This window comes from Vigna angularis, chromosome 2 (genome assembly GCF_016808095.1).
Source record: "Vigna angularis cultivar LongXiaoDou No.4 chromosome 2, ASM1680809v1, whole genome shotgun sequence".
Classification (NCBI taxonomy): Eukaryota; Viridiplantae; Streptophyta; class Magnoliopsida; order Fabales; family Fabaceae; genus Vigna; species Vigna angularis.
This window is the reverse complement of record NC_068971.1, coordinates 2,282,896-2,308,324: the sequence shown is the minus strand read 5'-3', so window position 1 is coordinate 2,308,324 and position 25,429 is coordinate 2,282,896. Positions and strand designations below refer to the sequence as shown.

Genomic DNA, 25,429 nt, shown 5'->3' with positions numbered 1-25,429 from the left:
AAAAATAGTCATGCAAAACTTCAAACAAACAATTTCTGTGAATCTGTGACCGAGAGAACCATTATCGAGAAAGTGACCCCCAAAGACAACCCAACTTAATGTGAGCCAGGGTAAAAAGTCTGTAAGGAAAATTAAGTACGAAAAATCCTATAATATAATACATCTGATGAAGGAGAATGCTACGATTTCGCATCTTTGACATACAACAAAGAGAGAAAAGAGCCTTATATTACAATTCTCCAAAGTTAACAACCAAAAGAATTACCAGGGACTTCTAACTCTTAAGAACAGTGTAAATGCTATCACTATATTAGCCAATTGACAGTAATGTTTCCAAGCCATGTGAATAATGGGAACTGAGCCAAAGCAATGAAGAGTAAGAGATAGTGGTGCTTGCTTGAGTCATAACTCCTGACTTCAGCGAAAAGGACTCTCTTCATTGTTTTAACCAAGAACACCGCCATACATAAGCAGGTCGACAGCATCAGAAAGTAGTAGGAGTAACTCCATATCATTCTTCCACAAACAGCCAAACATAAGCCCGTAAAAGTGTACCCAGCATACGCTATAATGTCCAATAGAGGTGCTTCCCCAGTGCCCAATGAAAGTAAAGCAACTTTAAGCAATCCAGTTTGCATAAACCAGCCAACCAATCCCTTGATAAATAACCAGTTCAAAGCTTCAGGACTAAACCTGCCCACAACAAATACAGCATGTTTAAAATACTATGACAAACTAGAAAGCATGTGGACATGGAACAAATTCAGCACTATAAACGAAACTAAATTTTCAGTGAAACTTTTCAAAATCCGTCTATGGAGTTATTAAAATAACAGTCAAGAAAATGAAATCAGCAATCTTCATATCATAGAAGATCATTACTTGTCTGATTTCTAATCACACTTTATATGTTTTAGTTTGGAACAGAAGAATAAAGATAACTTTTGGACTTGAATTTCTTTAAGGAAAGAGACTCATTATTACACCTAGTCAAAAAGGGAGGTGCCACTGTTCAACTCTGATAATATACAGTATCCTTTTTTTATTGCATAAGGTAAGTAACCATTTTGTATTTCCCAAGGCACCACCACAAACAAGCACAAATCCTTTTTAAAGAACCGTGATATAGTATATATAAAGGCAAAAATAAGCTCAAGTGGGGACCAGGTGGCTAAATTTGAGTTTGAGAAAAATACATCTAGTCATTTCAACAATTAAGATTAACGAGATACTATACTTACTTTCCATGTAAACCAAGTGAGATGCCGGCAAGAACAACGTAGGTACCAAATGCCATTAATGGAATGTACAAGTCTGGAGCATTTATGTCATAGATTGGTGGTTTATAGGATAGCCTACCTCCCACGGGTTCAGTAATTCTAGTCCAATGACCCTGAACACAAGAAAAAGAGACAAGGGCAAGCGAGAAGATAGAATAAGATAATGAATTGAAAATACAACTAGAAAAATTTGAAAAAAGGTGACATTATTGCTGCGTACCCGGTGCAGGAATGGGAACAAAATAACCTTTAATTTGTTCTTAACATAGTGATCATTCACTTGAAAGTAGTATTGGGGATCAGAGAAATACCGGCTTATCTGTAGTTGAGCAGATAAAAATATTTCAAAAAAATACTTTGAATCCACAACTCCATATAATATCTATAATTAAGTTAACATGCTAACTAAAGATACAAAAATTATCTCAGCTGCATTGGTTTTTTCTCCAAAATCAAAGGAACCTGACTTAATTTAAATGTAAGCATTGTTGAAGTGACAGCATTTGCCATATATGAAATAGATTCAAAAGTGAATTGCAATAATGCACAACATTTAAATTTACTATAAAAGGATTAAAAAGTAAATGCAAAATATTAAGATGCTAAGTTGTATGGTATAATTGTTTTTGATCATCAACAGGCAAGCATTGTTTCTGATCAGCAGATAAGCATTGCTCAAATGATATACCAAACACCTTAGAAACACGGTCCTCAATAGGTATATATTTTTTCTAAGAAAAAGCAGTTTTCCACACACAATTTGGATGCAAGGAAGAAGATGCAAAACAAGAAAGAAACTAAACATACAAAAAGCTAAAATGAGAGACAAACAAGAAATCAGATATAATTTTGTGAACCAAGAATTAGCATGTCAAATTACATGATTCAATAAAAAGAATGATAAAAGGACGATACATACATTGCTTTGGACGTACTCAGAACTTGATCCTAATATTTTTTCTCCATAAGCACCCAATCCACCTCGAATGAGTCCTGATCCAGCAGCATTAAATGCATTCCCAAACAAATTAGGTTGTGAGCTCGTAGGAGGTTGAGGATGCAGTTGAGGCCCCCCCGGTGGCATCCCAACATTATTATACATTCTTACTGCACATAAAAAAGCATACAATCAATCAGAACTTAGAAATAACTTTTTTCTAGGTTCTATGGAGATTTAAGAAAAAAAAAACTACAGCTGCCATAACAGCCACTTCAACAATATTTTTAGACTCTCCAGCTTCAATTATGGTTACATTGGCCACAATCGCAGAATGTCATGACACTGCAATCACAACCGCAACTTAAAACCATGATTGGACCTAAGGTGAAAGGAAAAAATGGGAATGTGGGGATTGAAGTTAAACCCAACCACATAACCAGAGCCACCTAAAAAGTACGACATGTATAACCACTTGATGTACTAAATCAAATAAGTAAAAAAAAAAAAAACAAACAAACAACGTCTTATGACATGAATAAATCATCCAACTAAAACATAACAAGCCAAAGAGATGCCAATATCCATTCCAGTTCAGATGTAAAGATGACAGCCTGCTAAAACATGGGGGTAACCGTAAACTCACTCTCCCGACCTATCCAAGTTCCTAATTTGTTGATACCAATTTTTATCTATTTTATTATCACAATGCTCCGTGGGGGGTTTAAGAAAGAACAACATGAACTTCAAGTTGCTTCAGTAAAAATACACAAACACACATAAGATAGAGAAAATGGGGATTAGTAATACCGGTTTGAAAAATAAAAAAAGGGATTTAAATCAGCAGCACTTTAAGCAATCATGAGCAATAAGATGAGAACAAGAGAAACTGTTCGTTTTGATATGATAGCTTAGGGTTGAAGAAGCCCAAATAAAGAGAACAAGAAAAGTTAGTGAGGAGATATTGGGGGTGGCACAAATCAGGAACAACCCAATAGCAAAGAGGTATGACAGAGTGGAAATTTGTAAGCTTTAGAGCAAACAAGGCGCCGAGAGAAAGAGAGTGATCTATGATTGAAATGCAAAAAATACAAAATGATAATGAAAAATTTTAAAGGAAAAGAAGAAGGAACCTGAATAGAGAGATAGAGGGGTGCAGAGTCAACAAGAGAAACGCGTTTGGTAGATGAATTGAAGAAAGAAGACAGAGACGAAGATCTGACAGTGAAAGTCTAAGCAACTGAACCGAATCAATCAAATTCAAAGTTTTTTTTTTACCCTTTTTTAATACGCACCGTTTGGATACCTCCTTCTCCAATCTTCTCACCCAATAACAGTAGTGCGTGATAATAGCAAATTGTAAAAATTGTATTATTTTAATAATTGATTATATATAATTGTCTATTGTTAATTTTTTGCTTAAATAAAAACATTTTTTTTAACAGAACAAAAAATAGTTGAAGAACTAGCTCAAAGTTAATACGTTTTCTTTTTCTAAACATAGCCAGAGGTAAGAGGAGTGTAGAAAATAAAATAAATAAGTGAGAATAGATTAGAAATAAAGTGAAAATTAAAGAAATGGTTTTTAAAAATACTATCACTTATAATTTTTTTATGAGACTTTTATAATTAAAATCTCGTTGTTTGAATTTTAACATTTTATATATAAGAATTCTTGAAAGGATCCTACATATGATTAGAAAATATTATAATTTTAAAAGTAAATAAAAAATCTTAATAAACATTATATGTTTATTTTGATGAGTATTTATATTATTTAAAAGATTTTGTCATGAGCTGTTAAAGGAAAAGGCTTTTATTCACGACAAAAACTGAAATATTAATTATTTGCGTACTCCTAAGAGTATTTGGTTTAAAAGAATGAATAAAAATAAAATGAAAAAAAAACTTATAAAACCTCTTTTTTATTTTGTTTATTTCCTACCAACAAGACTAAGTTAACTTATGTTCTCTTTAATTCACTTTATAATGAACAAGTGTGTTATTACCCTAAGTAACAAATTAAGATATTTCAGATTTCTTGGATAAATTATTCTTTTAGAACATAATATTTTATTACATTTTTAATTAGGTAAATATTAAAATAATTTTTTATATATTTTATTTGTAACATAATAAAATAATTATAAATTTAAATTAAAAAATTAATTTTATTAATTTTTTAAATACATGTTTAATTATTAGTGATTATTTTTAATATTTCATTACTTTGTAAATTTAAAATTATATATTAATGTTATATTAGAAAAATATATATATATATATATATATATAATTATTAAAAATTAATTATTTGCTAAATTATATTAACTAGTAATATATTATTGTTAATTGAATTTAAATTAAACTAATATAGTTAAAGCTGTTATGTTAAAAGTGTGATTTTGTAATTATATACATACATACATATATATATTAATCTTTATTACACTAGTTTGACTATTTATTTTTCATTAAACTTTTCTACATTTCATTAATTAGAAATAAAAAAGTAAAGTAGTGTATATGTGTTTTGCATTGGTGGAAAACTTGTGTGCTACTACATCTCCGAGGAGTAGTTACTCTATGGATAGAAATTGCATATAAAATAAAAAGTATCATCAATTTTTTCAATCAAATTGTAACACATGAATGCTTATTTTAAGTTATATAAAGTGTATTTAACAAAAAATGTTTTATTGGTGAAAATAACATTCGCTTGTTATTATTTTATTGTTAAAATTTATTGTAAATTTTAAATAATATTGATTTAATTTTACTCTTTTCGTATTGAATTTTTTAATGAGGAAGTCAAAATTAAGAGAAAGAAAGATGGACATGGGTGGAAAAATACAATAGTTTATAACTTCAAAAAGTTATTATATGAGCACTATTTTGGAAGTATTAATTTTTAAGAATTTGATTACAAAATTCAAAAAACTATGAGGATTTAAATAAAATGGGTTCTGATTAAATTAGGGTCGGGTTAGCCCCGGAGCCCTAACAACGTATTTTTTCTTTCGACCCTGAATTATTCTCTGATCAAACACTTGCTTAAGAGCTAGCAACCGCAGCATAGGTCGACGGCAGACGGCGGCGCATGGTGGACGACAGCACAAAGTAGAATCAACGACAGCACTTGACGGCAGCGGTGGTACAGGCGGCGAAGAAGAATCAAGGTTAGCTTCTTTCAAATACTTTTTGTGTGTTTTCTAAGGATTGTTGTGACCCAGTTCATCAATGCTTCATAAGCTACCAAATCACTTCTGGAGAACCCTGCAGATTCCTTTTCTGAGAATTTCGTTTTCCCTTTTTTTACCAAAGCAAGTAACAAAATTGTATGTATAGATATATAGTCTCTCCCATCAAAGTGCTAATTGTTGATTATGTTTTGAGAATTTTCAAACAAATGGTGTCAGAAATTGTGGCTTTTAAATAAAAATTGTTAACTGGTTCCCATAAAGTTTTCTTGGATATTGATTTTGTTTGATAGCAGAAAATGCTATCCAATGTATTCGTAGACAAAGGTCAAGGGTTTATTTGTTTTTTGTTGAAGGAAATTCTGTAAAAATTTGTCTGTATGCGTACCATTCTTCATTTGCAACTTTGGTGCATGGATATTAGGAAACCAAGTGTGAAGAGGGTGTATGAGGATCCACACGGTTGCAATGAGATCCATGGCACATTTTCTTACCAAAACAGTAAGTTAGATGTTGCATAAGCCGTTATTCTTTTCCCCTCTTTTGATCTAAAATGATTGAACTTTACTGTGAAAAAGAGCTACAAAAATGGACCTACCATTATCTCAGTTGGCCCCTTAGGATTTTGGTGAAAAAAAATTTCTAATGCCAATTTTCTTAAACTTTTCTTATTTAATTTTTTTGAATATATTCTCTTCTCATAACTTTTATGTGCAGTGTCTACTATTGATATTTTGGTCTTTGACAAGTTAATCCATCTGGAAATTTCATTTGGAAGCTATTCTGGAAATTTCATTTGGAAGCTAATGAAAGGAAGAACATTGGTCTGAGATAGAAAGAAGTAAGCAAGGAGGTTGGACAAAATCAGTGTAGATCTAGATATTTGGAGACCCCTTAGATCCTATAGAGGAGTTGGAACTACTGGAGTTGAGGTAGGGGAGCTAATCTATGAATACCTTGTAATGCTTTGCCGTAAGATATATGTGGACTACTTTGTTTGGCTTGTAATTCTGTTTTACCTCATGAAATTTGTTGAATTGCATATCTTGACTTTGAGCTAGATGATTGTTGGTCGAAAGATGAATTGGTGAAAGAATAGAGATCTTGATATGTTGCATACCGCATGTTATCTCTTTGCAACTAGAGCTGTCAAGTTAGCCCATTTACTAGAGCTCTAGTGCAACCCGGTAAGATAATCATAGAACAAAAATACATTTACTAGATGACTTGGAATAACCTCTTACATAATAATCAAATTTAAAATCTATTCTTTCACACAACAATCTTCACAAAAATTGGGGCTTGCACTTTGAGCTCTTGCAAGCCCCAATTTTTTCATTTGCTGAATTCCTTAAATTTCCGGGATTATCTTCATTATTAACTTAGATTATATTAAATACTTATTAGAATAGGAAACAATTGATTTTGCTGCTTAACACTGGCAATCACTGGACTCTTTTTTTCATCCTCAATTGAGTCATTGAACTATCCGCACTTTACTGGACTTGGATTTTCTTCATCTAACCCTATATGAATTATAATTGGAGTTGGACTATTTCATTCACAATATAAGGTCTTCATGTTGTAGCTAAAGAATGAGGAGGTGTAATGATTCACGATTAGGCATATTCTGGGATACATCATGAGTGCGATTAGTTCAGCCGAATTGTAGCTTCGAAGTTATAGCAGAGAAACATTCATTTTGCAATTCATCGTAATTGATGGGCATTGGTGTTTTTGGTTAAAGGTTTCTAGCCAACTATCACTTTCAGTATTGCCTGGAAATTCAAAACTACTTGACAGATGCCGTATTATGAATTTATTCTGCTGCGTGGAGTTGTAACTCTGTTAGATGCTATTGAAGATCTCACTACAACTGGTGATATGACAAAAATGGTGTTGATTGTGTATAAGGAGGGGAAACCCTCGCTTCAAGGGCTAGCTTATGGGATTGAATTAGGCTCAAACTCAAATTTTATTATATTATTGTGTAGTCTTCTACAGTTCATGCTTGAGATGCATAATCTTTGATGCGAAAATAATGTATATAAGTGAGAACCTCAAGAGCTAGTTTTTAGGGTGGGGTTAGGTTGAAACTCAAATTCTAAGATGCTATTTTGGCTACAAAGTTTATATAGATTTCCTGCAGTGCTTATTAACTTTTTACTATTGTTGGAAACTAATGGTCTGTTTCGAAGTGCTGCATTAAAAGTTTAGCTTCATGGTTTTCTTGATTTAGAAATACTGTTTACACTTAGGGAATTGCTTTATTTACTCTTAATTGTACCTAACCTTGAAATGTGTGTGGTTGAAATCTACATAGTGCTTTCTTACTCAGGCAATTCATCAAATGTCGAGTCTTTAACTGTTATGTTAAAATATTTAATAAGATCATCTACCACGATCCATTCAACTTTATAATTTTCAATTTGATCTTCTGAAAAGTATTGTTCATTTCAAAATGTGAAGTACTTTCATTTTTCAATGAACTGTTTGAGTAATATGATTACTGAAATTGTACATGCTAATTTTCTCTTGCAAGGAATGAGTCAATTGCAAGAATCTTCTTCACTTAAACGGAAGCGACAACAAGACTTGGCCTTAGTGTCGGGATCTATGACAGATGGTGAACGTGTACTGTATAATCTCATACATAGCAAGAAAGACATGGGAATGTGGACAGGGGACATGAAACGAGAAACGAACCTACCCGACAGCATAGTGAAGAAATCCTTAAAGTTGCTTCAATCCAAGAATCTGATAAAGGAGGTTGTTAACATTCAAAACAAAGGTAGAAAACACTACATGGCAGCGGAGTTTGAACCTTCCAAGGAAATCACTGGTGGGGATTGGTATACTCAAGGGAGTCTTGATACCTATTTCATAAACCTTGTAAAGGACGTGTGCTTGAAGTGCATTTTCAGGCAGAAAGTTGCAACATACGATGGAATTTTGGAGTGGAGCAGAAAGAGTGGTGTCTTCACGGTAGAAATCACAGCACAGCAAACAGATGAGATTTTGCGAGCTTTGGTTTTGGATGATGAGATTGAAGAAGTGAAGAGCACTGGAATAGGGGATTTTTCATCTGTTCCTGTTGGCAGAATTTGTTACAGATGCAAACGTAAAGGTGGCATCAGAGGGGAACAAAAACCAGGTGCCATGGCCTCCATTCCATGTGGAGTTTGTCCACGAATAAACTTCTGTACACCAGATGGCATTATCTCCCCAAGAACTTGTGTCTATTATCAGAAATGGTTGGACTTCTAAAGATTCAAACAACAGTTCATAGGTTAGATAAGACCCTTATATCTTTCACTCTCATCTTGCAGCTGTTGTCTTTGTATTGTAAACTTATGTATCAAAGCTCCTGCATTAAAGTCAAAGCCTTCAGTGAGAGTTAGAAAGTTCTTCTTATGTATCAAAGCTCCTTTTTGGAACACTCTTAGTCAGTAATCCCAGTTGGAGATCTTTCTAATTCGAGTAACCCATCTTTACTACAATTTTCTGAAGCCATGAAAAACTAAAAAGAATGAAAATTTGATCATTCCCCAAGTAAAGGGTGTGTTTTGTTTTGTCCACAATAATTTTTTATCCATCTTTCAGTCTATCTTTATTCGTTAATAGTTGTTACAGAAGGAAATATGTGCTACTATTTTTTGCTGGTTCAAGTAATAAGGTGTTCTTTTTCTTCTTCTTGTAAGTCTAATATCAAGTTCAAACTTGGGGGGTGTTTGAAATTAGATTATTGCGATAATTGATTATTATTATTACAGTAGACGATAATCCAGTCAATTTTATTTAGGTAGTTTTGTTGAAAAATGATTAATTATGTTTAAATGCAATAAAAAAAATCATTTTTTACCTGAGAAGAGTATATATTAAACTACAAGAAAAAAAGTGTTTAAAAATTATGAATTTTATTTTTTTAAATCAGAACAACAATCATATCATTAATGTCAATCCATGTGCTTATGATAAATCATAACAAAAATGATGTTACTAAAAAAAATACATACAAACAACAATTGTAGGACAAGAAAAACCTAATACTTCCATTAATTTGTTCAATTAACAGCAACAAAAAACTTTCACACTTTATCACAGTCGTAAAGAATATACCTTTTCACATTCAACAGTTATATGCTTTCTATTTTTAGCACGACAGATCCATTCCAATAGGTTTCTCTCTATTATTGGTTTAACTGTCAATTTCAGAAAGCAAATGAAGCAGAGGTGCCTGTTCTTGAGCCCAAATTTCGCTCACCTAAATGGTGCATGTGATTACATGTGTTACTTTAAGCCACTATATATACATGCACCCCACAGTTATGAATAACATCTCATATTAAGAAGTGCTTGTGAAATTACCTTCGGCTTTTTCAAGATCAGAATTCAGAACAAGGAAATCAAAAAATGGACAAATCCCAGGACATGAGCCATCAAGCTGGTCAAGTTATGGGACAAGCTAAGGTGAGTTTAGCACTTGTACCATGTGTTCAATATATTCATTTCCTTACAACATTCTCAATTATAGTGGCATGACAAAAATTAATGTTGTTGATGATTTAGGAGAAGGCAAGTAACATGATGGACAGTGCAAGCAATGCTGCTCAATCTGCCAAAGAATCATGCCAAGGGGTTAGAACATTTGTTTGAACAATTCAGTTTTGTTGACTGTTTATAACAGAGTATAATCAGAATCAGTCTTTATATGAAAATAAGGGTGATGAAAAGCAGGTTTGAGATAACCTTTAGTAAAACTTGTTTTATAAACAGCTTATTTTCTTATTCAAACAACTGAAATTGAAGAAAAAAGCTTTTCCAAACACGGTGTTAGATTCAATAGAATAAACTCAAAACTATGGAGAATTTTGATGAAATTGTGTTATGGTGTTGTAGGCTGGCCAACAGATGCAGGCAAAGGCACAAGGTGCTGCTGATGCTGCCAAAAACGCAGCTGGGGCTAACAAATGAATATAATGGAGATCTCTCCAACTCCAAGTGGCTATTTGTCTCTTCCAGATTTTGGTTTTTGGATTTTCTGCATTTGTTTGCTTTTGCTATCTTTTGCTTTTGGCATTTTTTTCCCTTTTCAGATGAACAAATAAGATTGTTTGTGTATCAGCCACTTGAATGAAGACATTTTGTTTTTAGAATATCATATATTATATAGTTCACAGACAACCATTTTTCAATAAAAAGACGCAGGTTATTGCAATTTCTGTTCCATTTTCTTCTTCAAATTTTGATCTTTTTCTTATCAGCAAAAAATAAATTAACAAAGAACATAATTATGTTACCTTTAATGGAAATAAACTCATAATGATGTTATTGTATTACACATTATTAAAATGATTAACGTATTGTTGTAATGTAACACTCGACAACATCAACATCTAAAATAAATAAATAAAACATTTAATATATAGAAATTCAATATATTTTTTAAACTAAACCTAAAAGAATAATATTATAGAGACTAAAAGAAAAACAAACCTTTTTACAAAAGTGAAAAACAAAAATTAATGTATTTAATCGAGTGAAGTAAACATAACATATCTATTAAACATATTCAGTTGTTACATTAAAATGGCGTTGATTCCATCTATTGATTTTAAAAAAAAAGTACTGATATATTTATTTTAATATTAATATAATTTACCATTTTTTTAATCTTATTCAATTACGATAATGTTTAATATCATTATTAAACCTTAATAATAATGAATTAATATATTTTTTCTTTAAGTTGAAAAAATGTTTTTACTATCATACTTCACTGATATAAATTTTGAATATTGAAAATAAATATATTAAAACAGGGCAATGAATTACTTAAAAAGCGCATATAATAAGTCAGGTTGAATATAAATTACTGTCGAAATTGAACTATGCATATGTAATTCTTTATGGGGAAATAAATTCAAAAATAAAAATACTTTATAGTCATAAAAAAAATCTAAAATATGTATAAATGACATTTATTTATTATAAATTTTTTAAAATTTCTCAAGCAAACAATTTAAAATTTTTACTCCTCTCTCTATAGAAATAAAATAAATCTTATATTAGAAGAAGATCAATTAATTATTTAGGTTGATTTTAGTACATAACTCTTTTAAACATCTACAAGTTAATCCTTTTTTTTAATTAAACAAAATTTATAATTTCTTTTATTCTAGTTTCTATAAATAAAATAATATTTTATTTTGTTTAATAAATATTTTTTTTAATCTTTAGTCAAACATATTGAGTGATAAGTATATTACGGTTATTCTTTTACATTCATTTTACATATAATAAAAAATAAAATATTCTAAGAAAAAAAATAAAAAGTAAAAAAATATATTAGATAAATATAAAAAGTTTACGTGTGAAAATATGTTTTTTATATTGTTAACATGAGATATCATGATCTCATCACTGTATCATTAAGGCATTAATAGAAACAGTTGACGATTGGATTTACTTCATAAGAAAGGTTAAATATAAATACTATAAAGACTAAACAAAAACATTCATGTATTTAATTCCATAGTATAATGTTTTTGCTCCATTTTTCCATTTAATAGTGTAATTAGTTTAAATTATTTTTGGAATTTTAAATGTCGTTATATTAGATTAATTATTTTAAAATATAAAACGTTAACCACACTAATATAAAATCATGGAAGAATAAACTAATAAAGATAAAATTATCTCTTTCTTTAATTTTAAGAAAATAAAAAATTAAAACATGGAAATTACAATAACATAAACAATAAAATGATATTGTAGTCATTATATTATATCTTGTAAAAAATATCTGCTTATATACTTCTATTACTAATATTCTAATTAATTAAGTTTGTTATGAAAACTGGCTTGACATTTGAACCACTTATTTTGTTATTATAATGTTGGGACAATTTTTCCTATATTGATAAAAGATGATTTTTTAAAAAAAAAAGATTAATAAATGCTTTTCCATTTACAATATGATTTGATTGAGAATAAAGTGTGAAGCATAAAGTGAACATCTGAAAGTGTTTATTGCGTTGTTTTCTTAAATCTTCCATCTTATTCCCCTGTCATCTGCTGACTCTTCTGTCTGGATCGCTGGCATTCATTGATCAAGCATTCAAGGTTGTATTTTTAGATGTTATCATCCATTCTGTTCTTCCATATATTGCAATTTCATTCCCCTCCACCACGCCAAGTTCATAAATGGGAGATCGATGCAATTGTACTTATTAATGTTTGAAACGTATTCGGATTGCATCCAAGTTTCCCATTTGAACACTGAACAAAAAATTGAAACAAAGTTCCAATTTTGTTTCTGGTTTTCCTCTCTTCTTTCTCTTTGTCTCTGGTTTTATTCCTGTTTTTTCTATAGCAGATCATAAAGTTTGTCTTTCCCCTTTTGAAAGGAAGAAAAGAGTTATGGTTGAATGTTATTGGTTGAGCCTTTGAAAGTTGTGAAGACAAATTGCTGAAAAATAAAATGTTTGTGTATATGGTACTTACTATGGTGGCAGGGATTTGGCAGGGAAGTCATCATTGGAGTGATTTGTTACTTGTTTAACCCTACTATTTATAATCCGAGGGAAGCAAAGCAAGGAAAATAGTAGCAGAATGAGCATTCCACAGGTGCCAAAGAAAAGAGTGGCATTTGTGTTGATTGATGGGTTGGCTGATGTGTCACTGCCAAGGCTTGGATTGAAGACTCCTCTTGAGGCAGCAAAAGTACCCAATTTGGATGCCATAGCATCTGCTGGAGTTAATGGACTAATGGACCCTGTTGAGGTTGGCTTAGCTTGTGGAAGTGACACTGCTCATCTTTCCTTGTTGGGTTATGATCCCAGGGTTTATTATCGCGGTCGAGGAGCATTCGAATCCATGGGGGCAGGATTGGCCATGTCACCTGGTGATATTGCATTTAAGGTTGGTTAAGAACCCTATTTTCACAATTTTCTAAGCTTATTTTTGTTTCAAGCTATTATACATTATTTCATACCACAGAAACTATAACCTTCCTGCATGATTTAGATAGCGGATTGCGTTGAAAGATTGATGCAAATTTTGAGATTAAACCTGATTAGATATTTTTCTCAAATTTTAGCATAATATTGAAGAGTTCTTTGCTTATTTTTTGTCATGGTTAGCACAGATAGTAACACTGTTAGGTGCCCTAGCAATGTTTTGTCTTCTGTCCTTGCTTTCCTGGATGTGATGACTTCAGAACAACTTCTCATTTGATAAATTCTGTAAAGGATTCCATATTTAGTTCTAAGATTTAAACCATGTATATGTTGACTGCTCTCTGTTGTAGCAAAAGAAAAAGGATAAAGTATTTGAGATTTCTGCAGGAAGATTATTAGCCCATTCAGTTGATCTCAAATTAGGGAGAACTTAAAGATAGTTTACTTTTGGCGAATAATTTTGCATTCAATCACCATTCTCATTTCTTCATTCAATTTGGGTTGTCTGTCTAATCTCTATTTCTCAGTGATTTATGTATGAGATGGTTAGATGTTGTGGTTTCTTTTTTAATTAAAAAGTTAATCATTGTTTCTTTTGGAATATAATGGTGCGTGCAGTCCTCTAAATTCTTTGGAAATATAGGAAGCCTAACTTTTCGTACTGACATGCTAGATCAAAATCTGTAGTACTTTTGGTACACGGTGGTACTTCATGTCTTTTCAAAGTTAATGTAGGAGAGAGTTTAAGTCTGAACTTTTGCAGCTCTATCGAAATGCTTTACCAAACAAAGTTGGTTGGCATCAGTATTCTCATCAAGTTTCTAAAATTACTGATAAATTTGTTAAATAGATTGTGCTTTCTTTCTGTTTAATGTTGAAGTTGTTAATTATTAACCTTGTCTAAAAGTGAGTTTGTTTTGCATTGTTCCTGGTAATCACTCATAAAACATTTTCCTGCAGTCAAACTTTGCTACTCTTGATGAGAAAACTGGAATAGTCACCAGTAGGAGAGCTGACAGGCACTTTGAAGAAGAAGGCCCCATACTTTGTGCTGCCCTGGATGGATTGAAGCTTCCATCTTTCCCTCACTATGAAGTCAGAGTCAGGTGAAGATGCCTAAGGTTGCTATAGCATTCAATGGTTAATTGTTAATGTAGGTTACCACTTATCATGAATAATATCAAGTTTTCAAGGATTGATTGTTGCGCTCTATTTTAATTGTCTTGAAGTTTTCTTCCAAAATTTAAAAATTTCAAGAAAAATTGACTACTAAATGTTTACTAGTTTGGGAACTCAAGATTTTTGCATAGTTAAATCAATGATTCTTATCTACCAAAAGAATTGACAGTTCTTTATTTGTGATGGCTATTCCTCTATTAGGTATGCAACAGAACATAGATGTGGAGTAGTTGTTAAAGGACCAAATTTGAGTGGAAATATATCAGGAACGGACCCATTAAAGGACAACCGTTTACTTTTGAAAGCAGAAGCTTTAGATGATTCTCATGAAGCAAGGAATACTGCTGCTGTTGTTAATGAATTGTCCAAGGAAATAACAAAAATTCTGGTTTCTCATCCCGTGAACGCAAAACGTGTTGCAGAAGGGAAGAACATAGCAAATGTAGTCCTTTTAAGAGGTTGTGGCATTCGAATTGAGGTCTGTTCTTTCAGTTAATTTCATGGTTGATTCATTTATCTTTCAAGAATTAAAGTGATGCACAAGAAAAGCGGTTTACATATTCTGCCAGTTTAATGGAAAGCCCATCAAACATGCGGCAATCATTAAACAATTATTAGAAACAAAATAAATAACAATAGATTTGTATGTTTTGCAGTTGAGTTTCCTTTGTATTCATTTTCGTAGTACTGTCTTTTCAGTCTTTAAATATTGTTGATTTTATGAAGGAGGCAATTGTGATGTTTTTTGAGTTTAGCCACAAAAGTGATTTTTCTGTGATTTCAGTACTGTCTTATATTTCTTGAAATTGCAACATTCTTCACTATTACTTGGATAAGAAGTTAAATGACAGTTGGTCTGTTGATTATATCCTGTCTGAGACAATAAGCAGGAACTGTAATATGATGAGCTTCAATCCAGGTTATAGATGCTAATGTGTGTCCATATGTATGCATTTGATCACTTCAAATTATACATCACAGGTTACACCATTTTTAGATAAACATGGTCTGTGGCCATGCATGGTGGCTCCCACGAAAATAATTGCTGGCCTGGGCTTATCACTCGGAATTGATATTCTAGATGCTCCTGGAGCAACTGGGGACTATCGAACTTTACTAACATCAAAAGCATCGGCAATAGCTAAGGCACTCTCGGCTCCTTTGCAGTCCTGCCCCAAAGTGTTTGTACCTGGAGAGGATGACTTCAAAGCAGGTCGCTCTGATGGCTATGACTTTGGATTTCTTCATATCAAGGTCAAAAATTTACTACTTTTGTTCTTGTTATCTGCTTTTACTTTTCAGCAATTTTCCTCCAGAATTCCACTTTATATGTGGGGAGCTTTGTACCATCTTTTTTCTGCAATGCAGATATTAAGTGTTAATTGATTGAATCTCTAGCTTAATTTAAACGATATGATGCATATTGTTTAGTGCATGCTATACTATTGAAGAACGAAGACTAAAAGAATCAAAAGATGACGTTGAATCCAGGAAACTTTAACTGGAAATAATACAAATACTAAGCAATACAATATCAGAGTTAAATCTTCTATCTTTTGCTATTGCTGCTTCATTTCTCCTTATTCTTGTACTGTTCTAGACTATTTTTACTCCTACCCTTTTGGATTATGCGATGAGACTTTGTGTGGTACTGTAGGCAATAGATGATGCTGGCCACGACAAGGCGAGCATGCTCAAGGTCAAAGCATTAGAAGCTGTCGATACTGCAGTGGGGCAGCTGGCAAGGCTTCTCTGGGAAGCAGAATCATCTGGAGAATATCAGTTTTACCTTTGTGTCACAGGAGATCACTCTACTCCAGTAGAATATGGTGATCATAGTTTTGAATCAGTTCCATTCGCCATATGTCTACTGAAAGACTTTGTTGGTGCTATTGGAGAATCAACTGTTCTGAAAACTTCTCTTGACCCATTTCCCATTCCCACTCTCAAGTCTGGTGAAGACTTGCTTCATGATTTGGACACAAATGAGGGAAGAGACAAATGTTGTGAAGCTTACAGTGGTGATTCAGTTTATGAGCTAAATGAAGTGGCAGCTGCAAGAGGGTGTCTGGGACGATTTCCTGGAGGAGAAATGATGGGAATTATAAAGAAATTCGTTAGCTTAGATGAGAAAGCTGCTTAACCATGAAGTTATGAGTCTCATGTTCCATCACTGACATCTAGTAACTTTTATCTTATGTAGAATAAGAAGTTTTGTTTCAAAAACCAATGTAAACTCAGCATAAATAAACTTTTCTTTGTTGTTTTTGTTCATGCTGGAGACACATGAACTCAAGAAACCTGAGCCTTGTTGAATTGAAAGTAAGAAATAGAGGTTTACCTGGATAATGTTCATCTTTTTATTTCTGATTTTTAAAATTAATGGCAAAATTATATCATTAATTTATGCTAAGTTCTTTATCTTTTAAGGGTAAATCGAAGTTTCTTTGATCACAACTGGGTTTATTACGGCACTTCTTAATTTTTTTTTTGTGTACTTTGGTTACATATTTTATAAAATAATAAAATATGTAAAATAAATATCATGCATATGGTTTTGAATAAATGTTATAGTAAAATATGTCAAATGTTCTTAAAAAATACTCTGCAACTAATTCAACATGTTGTGTAATTATTGGAAAAAATCTCAACGAAAAATTTCAATAATATTAATAGAAAAAAATAATCATAAAAATATTCAAGTTTATGACCATCTTACCGAAGTTGAGGCCGGACCATTGAAAATACAATGATATAATAGAATTAAGTAAATAGTTCATTTGTTTCACTGTAATGCATTGGAGATTATTGGGAGAATTATTATATTAAACATAACCCTCATACAACTATAGACAATGTAACTCATACTTTTATTTGGTTATATTTATTTTCTATTATTTTAATAATTATATTTAACTAATAAATTCATTCCTTTAGGAACTGACCAATATGGAGTAAGGATATATATATATATATATATATATATATATATATATATGTATGTATATATATGTATGTATGTATATGGCTAGATACATAAATGATTTAGTTTGAAGTATTATTTTGTAATTATAATTATACTGTAAAATATTATATTATTATGTGGTTTTGTCCATAAATCACAAACCTACCAACAAAATTAAAAATTTATTGCAAAGGGTAAGTTTTAATGACTTTTAGCCACATTGCATTTTAAACTATATTATTTAGTTACATGTTCTTTTTTTCCTTTAATTAAAATTTGTCTGATAACGTTTTAAGTAGAACGAACATAACAAATCATTTTAAGTAGAACGAACAAAAAATAACATGATTGCAATATATTTTTGCTAAGGTTAGTAATCTTTTTAATATAAATGTTAATTACTTTAGTTAGAACTATAAAGTTATTTTAGTAGTAAAGGTTAAAAGGGAGGATATAAAATTATTCTAGTGGTAAAAGGTTAAAAGGAGGATGAGAGAGATTATTTAAATTTCTCCTCCTCTTAACATTTGAAAAATATAAGGTTGATTTGTTTGAAAAAAAAGGATATAAAAAGTTGTAAATCCAATTCACTCCACTAAAAAATTAATAACTAACATTTGTTGATAAAAAAGAAAAAATTACTTTAATTGAGAACTTTTATTTAAATGTGACTATTACATCGTGTGTAATATATATATATATATATATATATATATATATATATATATATATATATATATATATATATATATATATATATAACGAGAATCATGTATGACTTATAAATTTTGATACATTTGAGTGATTTGCTTCTGATTTTAGCATAATATGCAAAAGTATTTATTTAAATGTGACGCGATTACATAATTTATTGATGAGGATCATCACTAACACATGTAGACTAATTATTGAATAAAGATAATATACATTAGACATGTTAAAATAAGTTTAGTGTTTTTTAATCAGAATTGAATGTCAATATATTTCATATATTTCGTTTATTTCAAATCCAAGTCACTGTCCAAGGCTAATGTATTGCAAATATGATGAGTATTATGTTTAGTGTTTTTATTTATCATACTGAGTGTTGTTATATTTCATATATTTCAGCAGTTATTTCAGTTCCATTCCTATTGTCTGATATTAATATGTTGCAGATGCGACAAATATGAAGAACTTATATTTGTCAACACATTTAGTTTATTTTTATTCAAATACTTTAGATAGAGTATACATTGGTACTTTGTGTTAAAATGTACAATTTAGTTATTTATGTGAAAATTATTTATTGTATTACAAGTTTTGGGTTGGTGCTAAAATCAATTGTTTGTTTTAAAAGTTTTAAACTTGTTATGTTGATTAAGATATGAATAGACATAAAATGTATTTTTTATTTTGGTTATTGAATTAATGGACATAATTTTATTTTTTATTTTTTTCTCAATTTGAAAGTTAGACTAATGTGAAATAAATCTTTGTGTTATTAAGGGAGGAATTGACGTGGAAAAATATCCTTTTGCACATGTTGATGGTTTAAACCAACGTAAAATGATCATTTTAGTCATATGACTAAGTCCTTTTTATGATACATGTATTTTACCTTAGTTCTCAAAGTGGTATAATTTAGCCTAAATAATTGGCTAAAAAAGAGAGGCTATTTTGTAATAATTTATGTATTTTTCTTTTACTTTATGTTTTTAAAACGTAGCTTGCATTGTTAATCAACTAGTTAATGAAGGTATGTTGGAAAAGTATTGGTTCTAGACTTAAAAGTCATGAATATGTAAGTAATATGAACAAATGGATTGAATTAAAAAAACATGATTGAGAAAGAAAAACAGAAAATCGATGAAGAAATGCAAGAACAAATTACTTAGGAGAAAGAATATCAAGAGAAGACTTTGGTTTCGTATCTAACTGTAGTTAAACATATTTCTGAAACATAATCTTTTGTGGGATAAATGAAAATCATACAAAATGAAATGACAAACTTTTTTGAATTTGATTGAGATGTTAGCATAATTTAATCTAGATATATGGAAAAGTATCATCCATTAGGATCAAAAATAACTTATCTCTACTAAACTATAATTAATTATATTATATTATAATTAAAAAAATTAATTTATTTTTACTAAAAACTAAATATACTATTTTCTAGTTAAATTTTGAAAAACTAAACACTTAACACATTTTCACTTTGGTTAATTGTTTGAGTTGTTTGAGAACTGTAGTGGTGATTTTTTCCATTACTCCATCATCTCTCATTATTCCTAAAACGTGAACCAGAGAAACGTTTCAAGTTTTTTAATTATAAAATATGAACACTTAATATATTTTTCCTACATTATGTATAAATTAAAAATTGTATTATATATACAAATATATAAAATAAAAATTGTATTATATATACAAATATATAAAGAGATATAACATTTTATTGTATATATTTTACATATCTTATTTAATCCTATAATTATAATTTTGAAATCTTATTTAATCCTATAATTATAATTTTGAATTATCCTGACAATCTAATTTTTATCTAGTCTTCTAATTTTTATTTTCTTAATAGTTATTGGTTCCAAATCATTTAAGTTTTTAACATGACAATATAAATTGTTCAATATTGATTATTTAATCATTATCCATTATCTATATCTCATAACTTTTATTTTTATTTTATTAAGAAATAAAAATTGAGATGAAATTATTCTGAACCATAAATTTTGAATATCTTGTATTATATAGTATCATAGTTAAAAATAAAAGGGTTATATATATATATATATATATATATATATATATATATATATATATATATATATATATATTATTTTTATTTTTTTCTTTCAAATTATTTAAAAATTTATGTTTTATGGTTAAACTAAATTATATATCTAATTTATCTTTATAATTTATGATATAAAAGAAAATGAAAAGTTGTGAGACAAATATATTTTAAAAGTAAAAGGTTAAATATATTTTATATTTTATAAGACTAATTTATCATTAAACTAAATATGTTTTTGCTTTGAGAGAGCTAAGCGCAAGTTTTGAAGAAAGAAAAATAGGAAAAAGAATAAAAACATAGAGGAAAAACAAAAATAAATAAAATTTATTAGAATTATATGTTAATTTTAATTATTTGTTTATAGAAAATATTATAAAGTTATTTAATTTTATTTTTTTAATAAGGTTTGAAATGAATCTAAAATATTTTCCTCAGGTTTAAGAGTAAATTTTTAAATAAAACATACTTCCAATAATTAGAAGATGCTGCTGTGTGCTTTCACGGACCATGATGACCAAGGCAACAACACCACTCCTTCCTGTGTGCTTTCACGGACCATGAAAGGTTGATAGAAGATGCTGCTGCTACAAATCAGATGGCTACTAATCCAGAGAACATCTTCGGTATATTTTTACTCTTAAACTATTACTGTTTTTTTTTCCTTTGAATCATTTTCCTGTAAACTTTTAGCAGGAAAAATAGACTACCAAAATATTTTTTGTAACTCTTGCAGTTGCTAAGAGATTGATCGGTAGGAAATACAGTGGCCCTCTCTTTTTCAAAAAGATAAAATGTTGTAGCCATTTAAGGTTGTTGCTGGTTTTAATGACAAATTCATGATTTCTGTCAAGTACAAGTTACAAGGGTCAGGAGAAGAACCTTTGTGCCGAAGAAGTATCATCCATGGTCCTCTCAAAATGCTGAACATTGCATAGGCATACTTGGAAAAACCTGTGAAGAATGCAGTGGTTATTACTGTACCTGCATATTTCAGTGATCCTCAGCGCAAAGCCACCATTGATGCTGGTGCTATTATCTGCCTCAATTTTGATTGGAGGTTAAAAAGTTGATTTACCATTTAATCAGGACTTGTTTTGTGCATTGATAAAATAAAACTATCATAATTTAGAATAAAGTGGATAAACTCCTCATATGCTTATATAACAAAAGTCCGTCTAATGTTTAGTGCAACATTATATTTTATAACTGTAAACAACAAAACCAATTTATATTCAATAAATTTAGTAAAATTTCAAAATTTTTCTTTTGAAGACTAAAGTTACCAAATTGAAATAACATTAAAACATTATTATAGAACACTAGTATATCAGTCTTTCAAATATTTTGGCCATAAAAAATGTTGTAACCATACATGCACCAAAAATTTAAAATATTTGCATACAAACAAAACTCCAAAAAAATTAATGAATGAAATAATATTCTCTTCCTAACTTAATCCTTTCTAATTTTGTATCCTAAACTACTGATACTTAACTTTAAGCCCCAAAGCTTAGTATCTCACTATATTAAAAGAAATTTACAGGGGAGATGATCATTCTTTCCCATCAGATTTCTGCTTGGTCCCATCAACCGGAGGCAATGTCTAAGTAGAAAACAATGAGTTAACAACATTATAGGAAAAATTTAAATTCATAGTGAAAGTAGATAACACACTAAATATTTTGAACAAGTATGTGTTTGAATGTACTACCACTACAATGTTTGCATAGAATGGCTTGAATTTATAACATTACGGACATAAAGATAAATTTGATGAATGGTCAAACAGATCTAACAAGTTGAACATAAAATTACTGATGGTTATGTCTCAAAAAATTGTTACTAATAATCTCAACTGTGCATACTGTTTTTTGACAGTATAAAAAGACAAGGTATTTCAGATGGTATAGGTTTTATCATTAGCTCCTTATGCGTTGAAATATAAACTAGGCATTCAAAATTCAACCAATGAAAAAACACAAATAATTTACACGCATTGTCATATTAATAACTTAACACTGAATAAAGAGGGTACTAGTTACTAAAGACCACAAAAAAGTTGGATTAAAAACTTACAAGATTAGGCTTATAGATATTGTGAACAACAGAAGCACCAGCAAGAAGAGAGAAGACAACAACCACACAGGACCAAGCCAGTGAAGGAGTCCCTGTCGGCTGTCTTCCACCACCAAATTTTCTATTCATCCTCACAAAATATTTCTGACCACGCTTGTCACCAAAGCTTGGATCACGCAAGACCTTCAGATATTCAGACACATAAATTGGCAATTGAAAAACCTGACATTATGGTTAAAATATAAGCAGAAAGTGGGCTAGGATTATAGGATATCCACAAAAAAACCAAATTAATTGCACATACAACTCTAAGTTAACTTAATAAACCCCAAAAACAAAAGAGACTTGGGCAACTGATTACCGGCAAATACTTAACATAGAAAAGGACTTGTATCCCAAATTGTAAGACTGATATAAATGTATTCCAACAGAGTATATCCCAAATTAAGGTACTGTACACATACCCAATATTACATCCTACATTCACATATATATCCTACATTTCTCAGACAAGTGCGAGGATGTTGTTAGAAGAATAAGTTGATGAGACATGCACCATGAGTCATAATAGTTCGTTGTTAGAAAGTTAGGGAACACTTAAAACGTTGCAAATATCCAAAGGGTCCACAAGCAAAGCACTATTACATTTCCTTTTCGGTATCTCTTCATTCAATTTTGGGAGAGGGAGATTTCATACACTTCACCATAACGATTCATGATGTAACCATTAAAGCCAATCAAAATTGCTATTTTCTTCAAAATAAAATCCATTTCATAAACAACACCCTCGTCGATCAATTGAAAAAGACCTAGATTGAGTTTTCTTAAAAAAAATAAAAATAGTGAAACATCAGACAATCCAGAAGTCTAACAATAATCCATCTCACATTTACAAAGGAAGTCAGAAAATAAAAGGAAAAACAAAAAATTCTCACGCCCAATGGAAGAAATCGAAATCCAACAACATCCCGATTGAAATCCCGCTACCCAACGTCCAATAAAGGGAGAACGAAGACTGTCCCAATGGAATTGAGCAAGAAAACAAAACTGAAAGCTGAAATGGTAAAACGGAAAAGAAAGAAACAGATTCAAGCAAGCAAGAAAATAATCGAGGGTTAGAAACTGACCTTGGGAACGGAAATGGCGAGGGTGGTGGAAGGCACGGAGAGAAAGAGAGAGGTAGCACGAAAGATATATATATATATATATATATATATATATATATATATATATATATATATATATATATATATATAAAGGCGGGACAACTCCCACTTCTCAGAGCATCACAGGGTGAGTTTTATATTTGCAACTTTCGGTTTTTTACCAAATTTCAAATAATAAATCTCTTTTAAGTCTCACAACTATATTTTTCTCTATATTAATAGATTCTAGCAAAGTCAATATATCCTAACTCGGATCAATGTAGCATTTTTTCTTTGAAAATTTATACACTGTCTTCATCCATAATATCACCATATTACTTTTCGTACCAAACTCATCTATCATTCACAATGTAGCAACATACAAGCTTAAATAAAATGGGAAAAACATGAATTTGACACACTAAGGCTCATACCGCGGAAATCGTTGACACTCAACTGCCAATTATAACCTTCAATGTTTTATTAGTGAACAACTTTGATTTTATTGACTTAGATCACCCAATCTACCTAGGTGAATTTAACTCATTTTTAGCGTGAAATACATGCATTGTTTGATTCAACACAGACCTTAGATATAGCAAAATAGATTGTTTTGACACAATTAAACCAGTTTCATGTTATCATGAAACAATAATTACTTCGATCACAAAATAATAATTAATAAGGAAATATCGTTATCTACTAAGAAATCAACTTATTAAACACAATATGTTTTTTTTTTATAAATGACAATTAATTTAGACAAGCAAATGTACAAAAACACATAAAATATCTTTTTGGGGATTTTATCAAACCATTTGTGTATGAAAAAAAAACCAACATAAAATATTTATAATTTTCAAGATTAAATTTTGTTTACTCAACTTTCATGCATATTCAATTATTTGAATTATAATTTCATGTTAAAATCAACTTATAAACATATTCAAATCTTATTCCAAGTAAGTTTAAGTTTATGATAAATCATAAAGTTTTTATTTCTTAAATCCTTAACAATTGAAATCATTCTTTAAGTTAAATAATCTTAAGATTATTAATAAATAATTTTTCATCTTTATGTACAAAATTCAATTAAATGTTTCATTTTAGTATGTTCAAATAACATTTTTCAACACCTCAAAAACCAACAATAAAATAGTCAAGCCACAATAAGTATTAAACATAAAAATTAAATATTACTATAAAAATAGAAAAACATATATATTAACCACACAAATAAATAAAATTTACGTTTATTACATGTAATTTGGATAATAAATTTAGTTTTCTAGAGTGAAAAACTTATGATTTACAAATTGAAAAGTTAGATAGAAAATTAAAATCATAAAAAATAAAAAAGTTTTTTCCTAAGGTTTTTAGCAACTACTTCACACTACAAACTACAATTATGTCTTCCATTCTCATATTCACCTCTAATTCATAAGTCATCTTCATCTTCAATCCAACGAAAAGAAAACCACCATGATTAAAAAATGAGACCCAAAAAGGAAAAAAAAGAGCTTTCCAACCCTCCTAACAACCTTTAAGAACATCATTCTAAGGAAACTTCTACCTGTGCAAGTGAGGAATTCCTCACAACCTTAAGGAAAACATGAATAAATATCCATTTTTGACAATTGTTTTCACTCGACCCATCTCATAATCATCGGCATTAACAGTTAAAATGCGAAAGACAACTCTACCAGACTATCTGACACCAGAGAGCTGCCACCCAACTTCACCTTCTAATTTTTCATGTCTTCTTTAATGAACCTGGTAGCGCCAGCACCTTTGTTGTATTCTCTAATGCCCTACAACTCTACGGGTGTGTTCTTTTGGAGGTATTTGGGGGAGATGATTTGAATGAATTTGAGTGGATTTGAGGGTAATTT

At 30.2% G+C, this 25,429-nt stretch overlaps 4 protein-coding genes and 1 long non-coding RNA gene across 16 annotated transcripts; 3 read left to right on the top strand and 2 right to left on the bottom strand.

The window, feature by feature from the left end:
• Positions 1 to 132: 132 nt before the first annotated feature.
• Positions 133 to 3,490, bottom strand: LOC108327033 (uncharacterized). 4 transcript variants are annotated; one of them, XM_017560701.2, is made up of 5 exons: positions 3,351 to 3,490; positions 2,200 to 2,387; positions 1,501 to 1,599; positions 1,242 to 1,393; positions 133 to 693 (listed from the first exon to the last, which is right to left on the bottom strand). In XM_017560701.2, the coding sequence occupies exons 2-5, from the start codon at positions 2,380 to 2,382 to the stop codon at positions 306 to 308; spliced, it is 822 nt and encodes a 273-aa protein (XP_017416190.1). In that variant the 5' UTR covers positions 2,383 to 2,387; positions 3,351 to 3,490; the 3' UTR covers positions 133 to 305. The 4 variants fall into 4 exon arrangements, with proteins under 4 accessions (XP_017416190.1, XP_017416192.1, XP_017416191.1 ...); XM_017560703.2 differs by lacking the exon at positions 3,351 to 3,490 and adding an exon at positions 3,209 to 3,332; XM_017560702.2 differs by lacking the exon at positions 3,351 to 3,490 and adding an exon at positions 3,028 to 3,185.
• A 1,640-nt stretch (positions 3,491 to 5,130) lies between these two features.
• On the top strand, positions 5,131 to 9,763 carry LOC108329791 (uncharacterized). Of its 7 annotated transcripts, XM_052873355.1 has the most exons (5): positions 5,175 to 5,396; positions 5,842 to 5,918; positions 6,135 to 6,349; positions 7,960 to 8,706; positions 9,633 to 9,763. In XM_052873355.1, the coding sequence occupies exon 4, from the start codon at positions 7,962 to 7,964 to the stop codon at positions 8,682 to 8,684; it is 723 nt and encodes a 240-aa protein (XP_052729315.1). In that variant the 5' UTR covers positions 5,175 to 5,396; positions 5,842 to 5,918; positions 6,135 to 6,349; positions 7,960 to 7,961; the 3' UTR covers positions 8,685 to 8,706; positions 9,633 to 9,763. The 7 variants fall into 7 exon arrangements, with proteins under 7 accessions (XP_017419668.1, XP_052729316.1, XP_052729315.1 ...); XM_017564178.2 differs by lacking the exon at positions 9,633 to 9,763 and having other exon boundaries at positions 6,196 to 6,349; positions 7,960 to 8,892; XM_017564175.2 differs by lacking the exon at positions 9,633 to 9,763 and having other exon boundaries at positions 7,960 to 8,892.
• Positions 9,748 to 10,635, top strand: LOC128195492 (late embryogenesis abundant protein 1-like). The gene is made up of 3 exons (XM_052873357.1): positions 9,748 to 9,887; positions 9,987 to 10,055; positions 10,317 to 10,635. Exons 1-3 carry the CDS (start codon positions 9,831 to 9,833, stop codon positions 10,389 to 10,391), a joined length of 201 nt encoding a protein of 66 aa, XP_052729317.1. The 5' UTR covers positions 9,748 to 9,830; the 3' UTR covers positions 10,392 to 10,635.
• Positions 10,636 to 12,416: 1,781 nt separating this feature from the next.
• LOC108329654 (uncharacterized) lies at positions 12,417 to 16,906 on the top strand. 2 transcript variants are annotated; one of them, XM_017563974.2, is made up of 6 exons: positions 12,417 to 12,542; positions 12,946 to 13,340; positions 14,339 to 14,484; positions 14,759 to 15,035; positions 15,539 to 15,811; positions 16,215 to 16,906. In XM_017563974.2, exons 2-6 carry the CDS (start codon positions 13,032 to 13,034, stop codon positions 16,698 to 16,700), a joined length of 1,491 nt encoding a protein of 496 aa, XP_017419463.1. In that variant the 5' UTR covers positions 12,417 to 12,542; positions 12,946 to 13,031; the 3' UTR covers positions 16,701 to 16,906. The 2 variants fall into 2 exon arrangements, with proteins under 2 accessions (XP_017419463.1, XP_017419462.1); XM_017563973.2 differs by having other exon boundaries at positions 12,935 to 13,340.
• Positions 16,907 to 21,641: 4,735 nt separating this feature from the next.
• On the bottom strand, positions 21,642 to 23,642 carry LOC108327139 (uncharacterized). 2 transcript variants are annotated; one of them, XR_008247113.1, is made up of 3 exons: positions 23,520 to 23,642; positions 22,393 to 22,575; positions 21,642 to 21,919 (listed from the first exon to the last, which is right to left on the bottom strand). It is a non-coding gene; the product is annotated as an uncharacterized LOC108327139 (long non-coding RNA). The 2 variants fall into 2 exon arrangements; XR_008247112.1 differs by having other exon boundaries at positions 22,393 to 22,614; positions 23,520 to 23,585.
• Between the last annotated feature and the right edge of the window lie 1,787 nt (positions 23,643 to 25,429).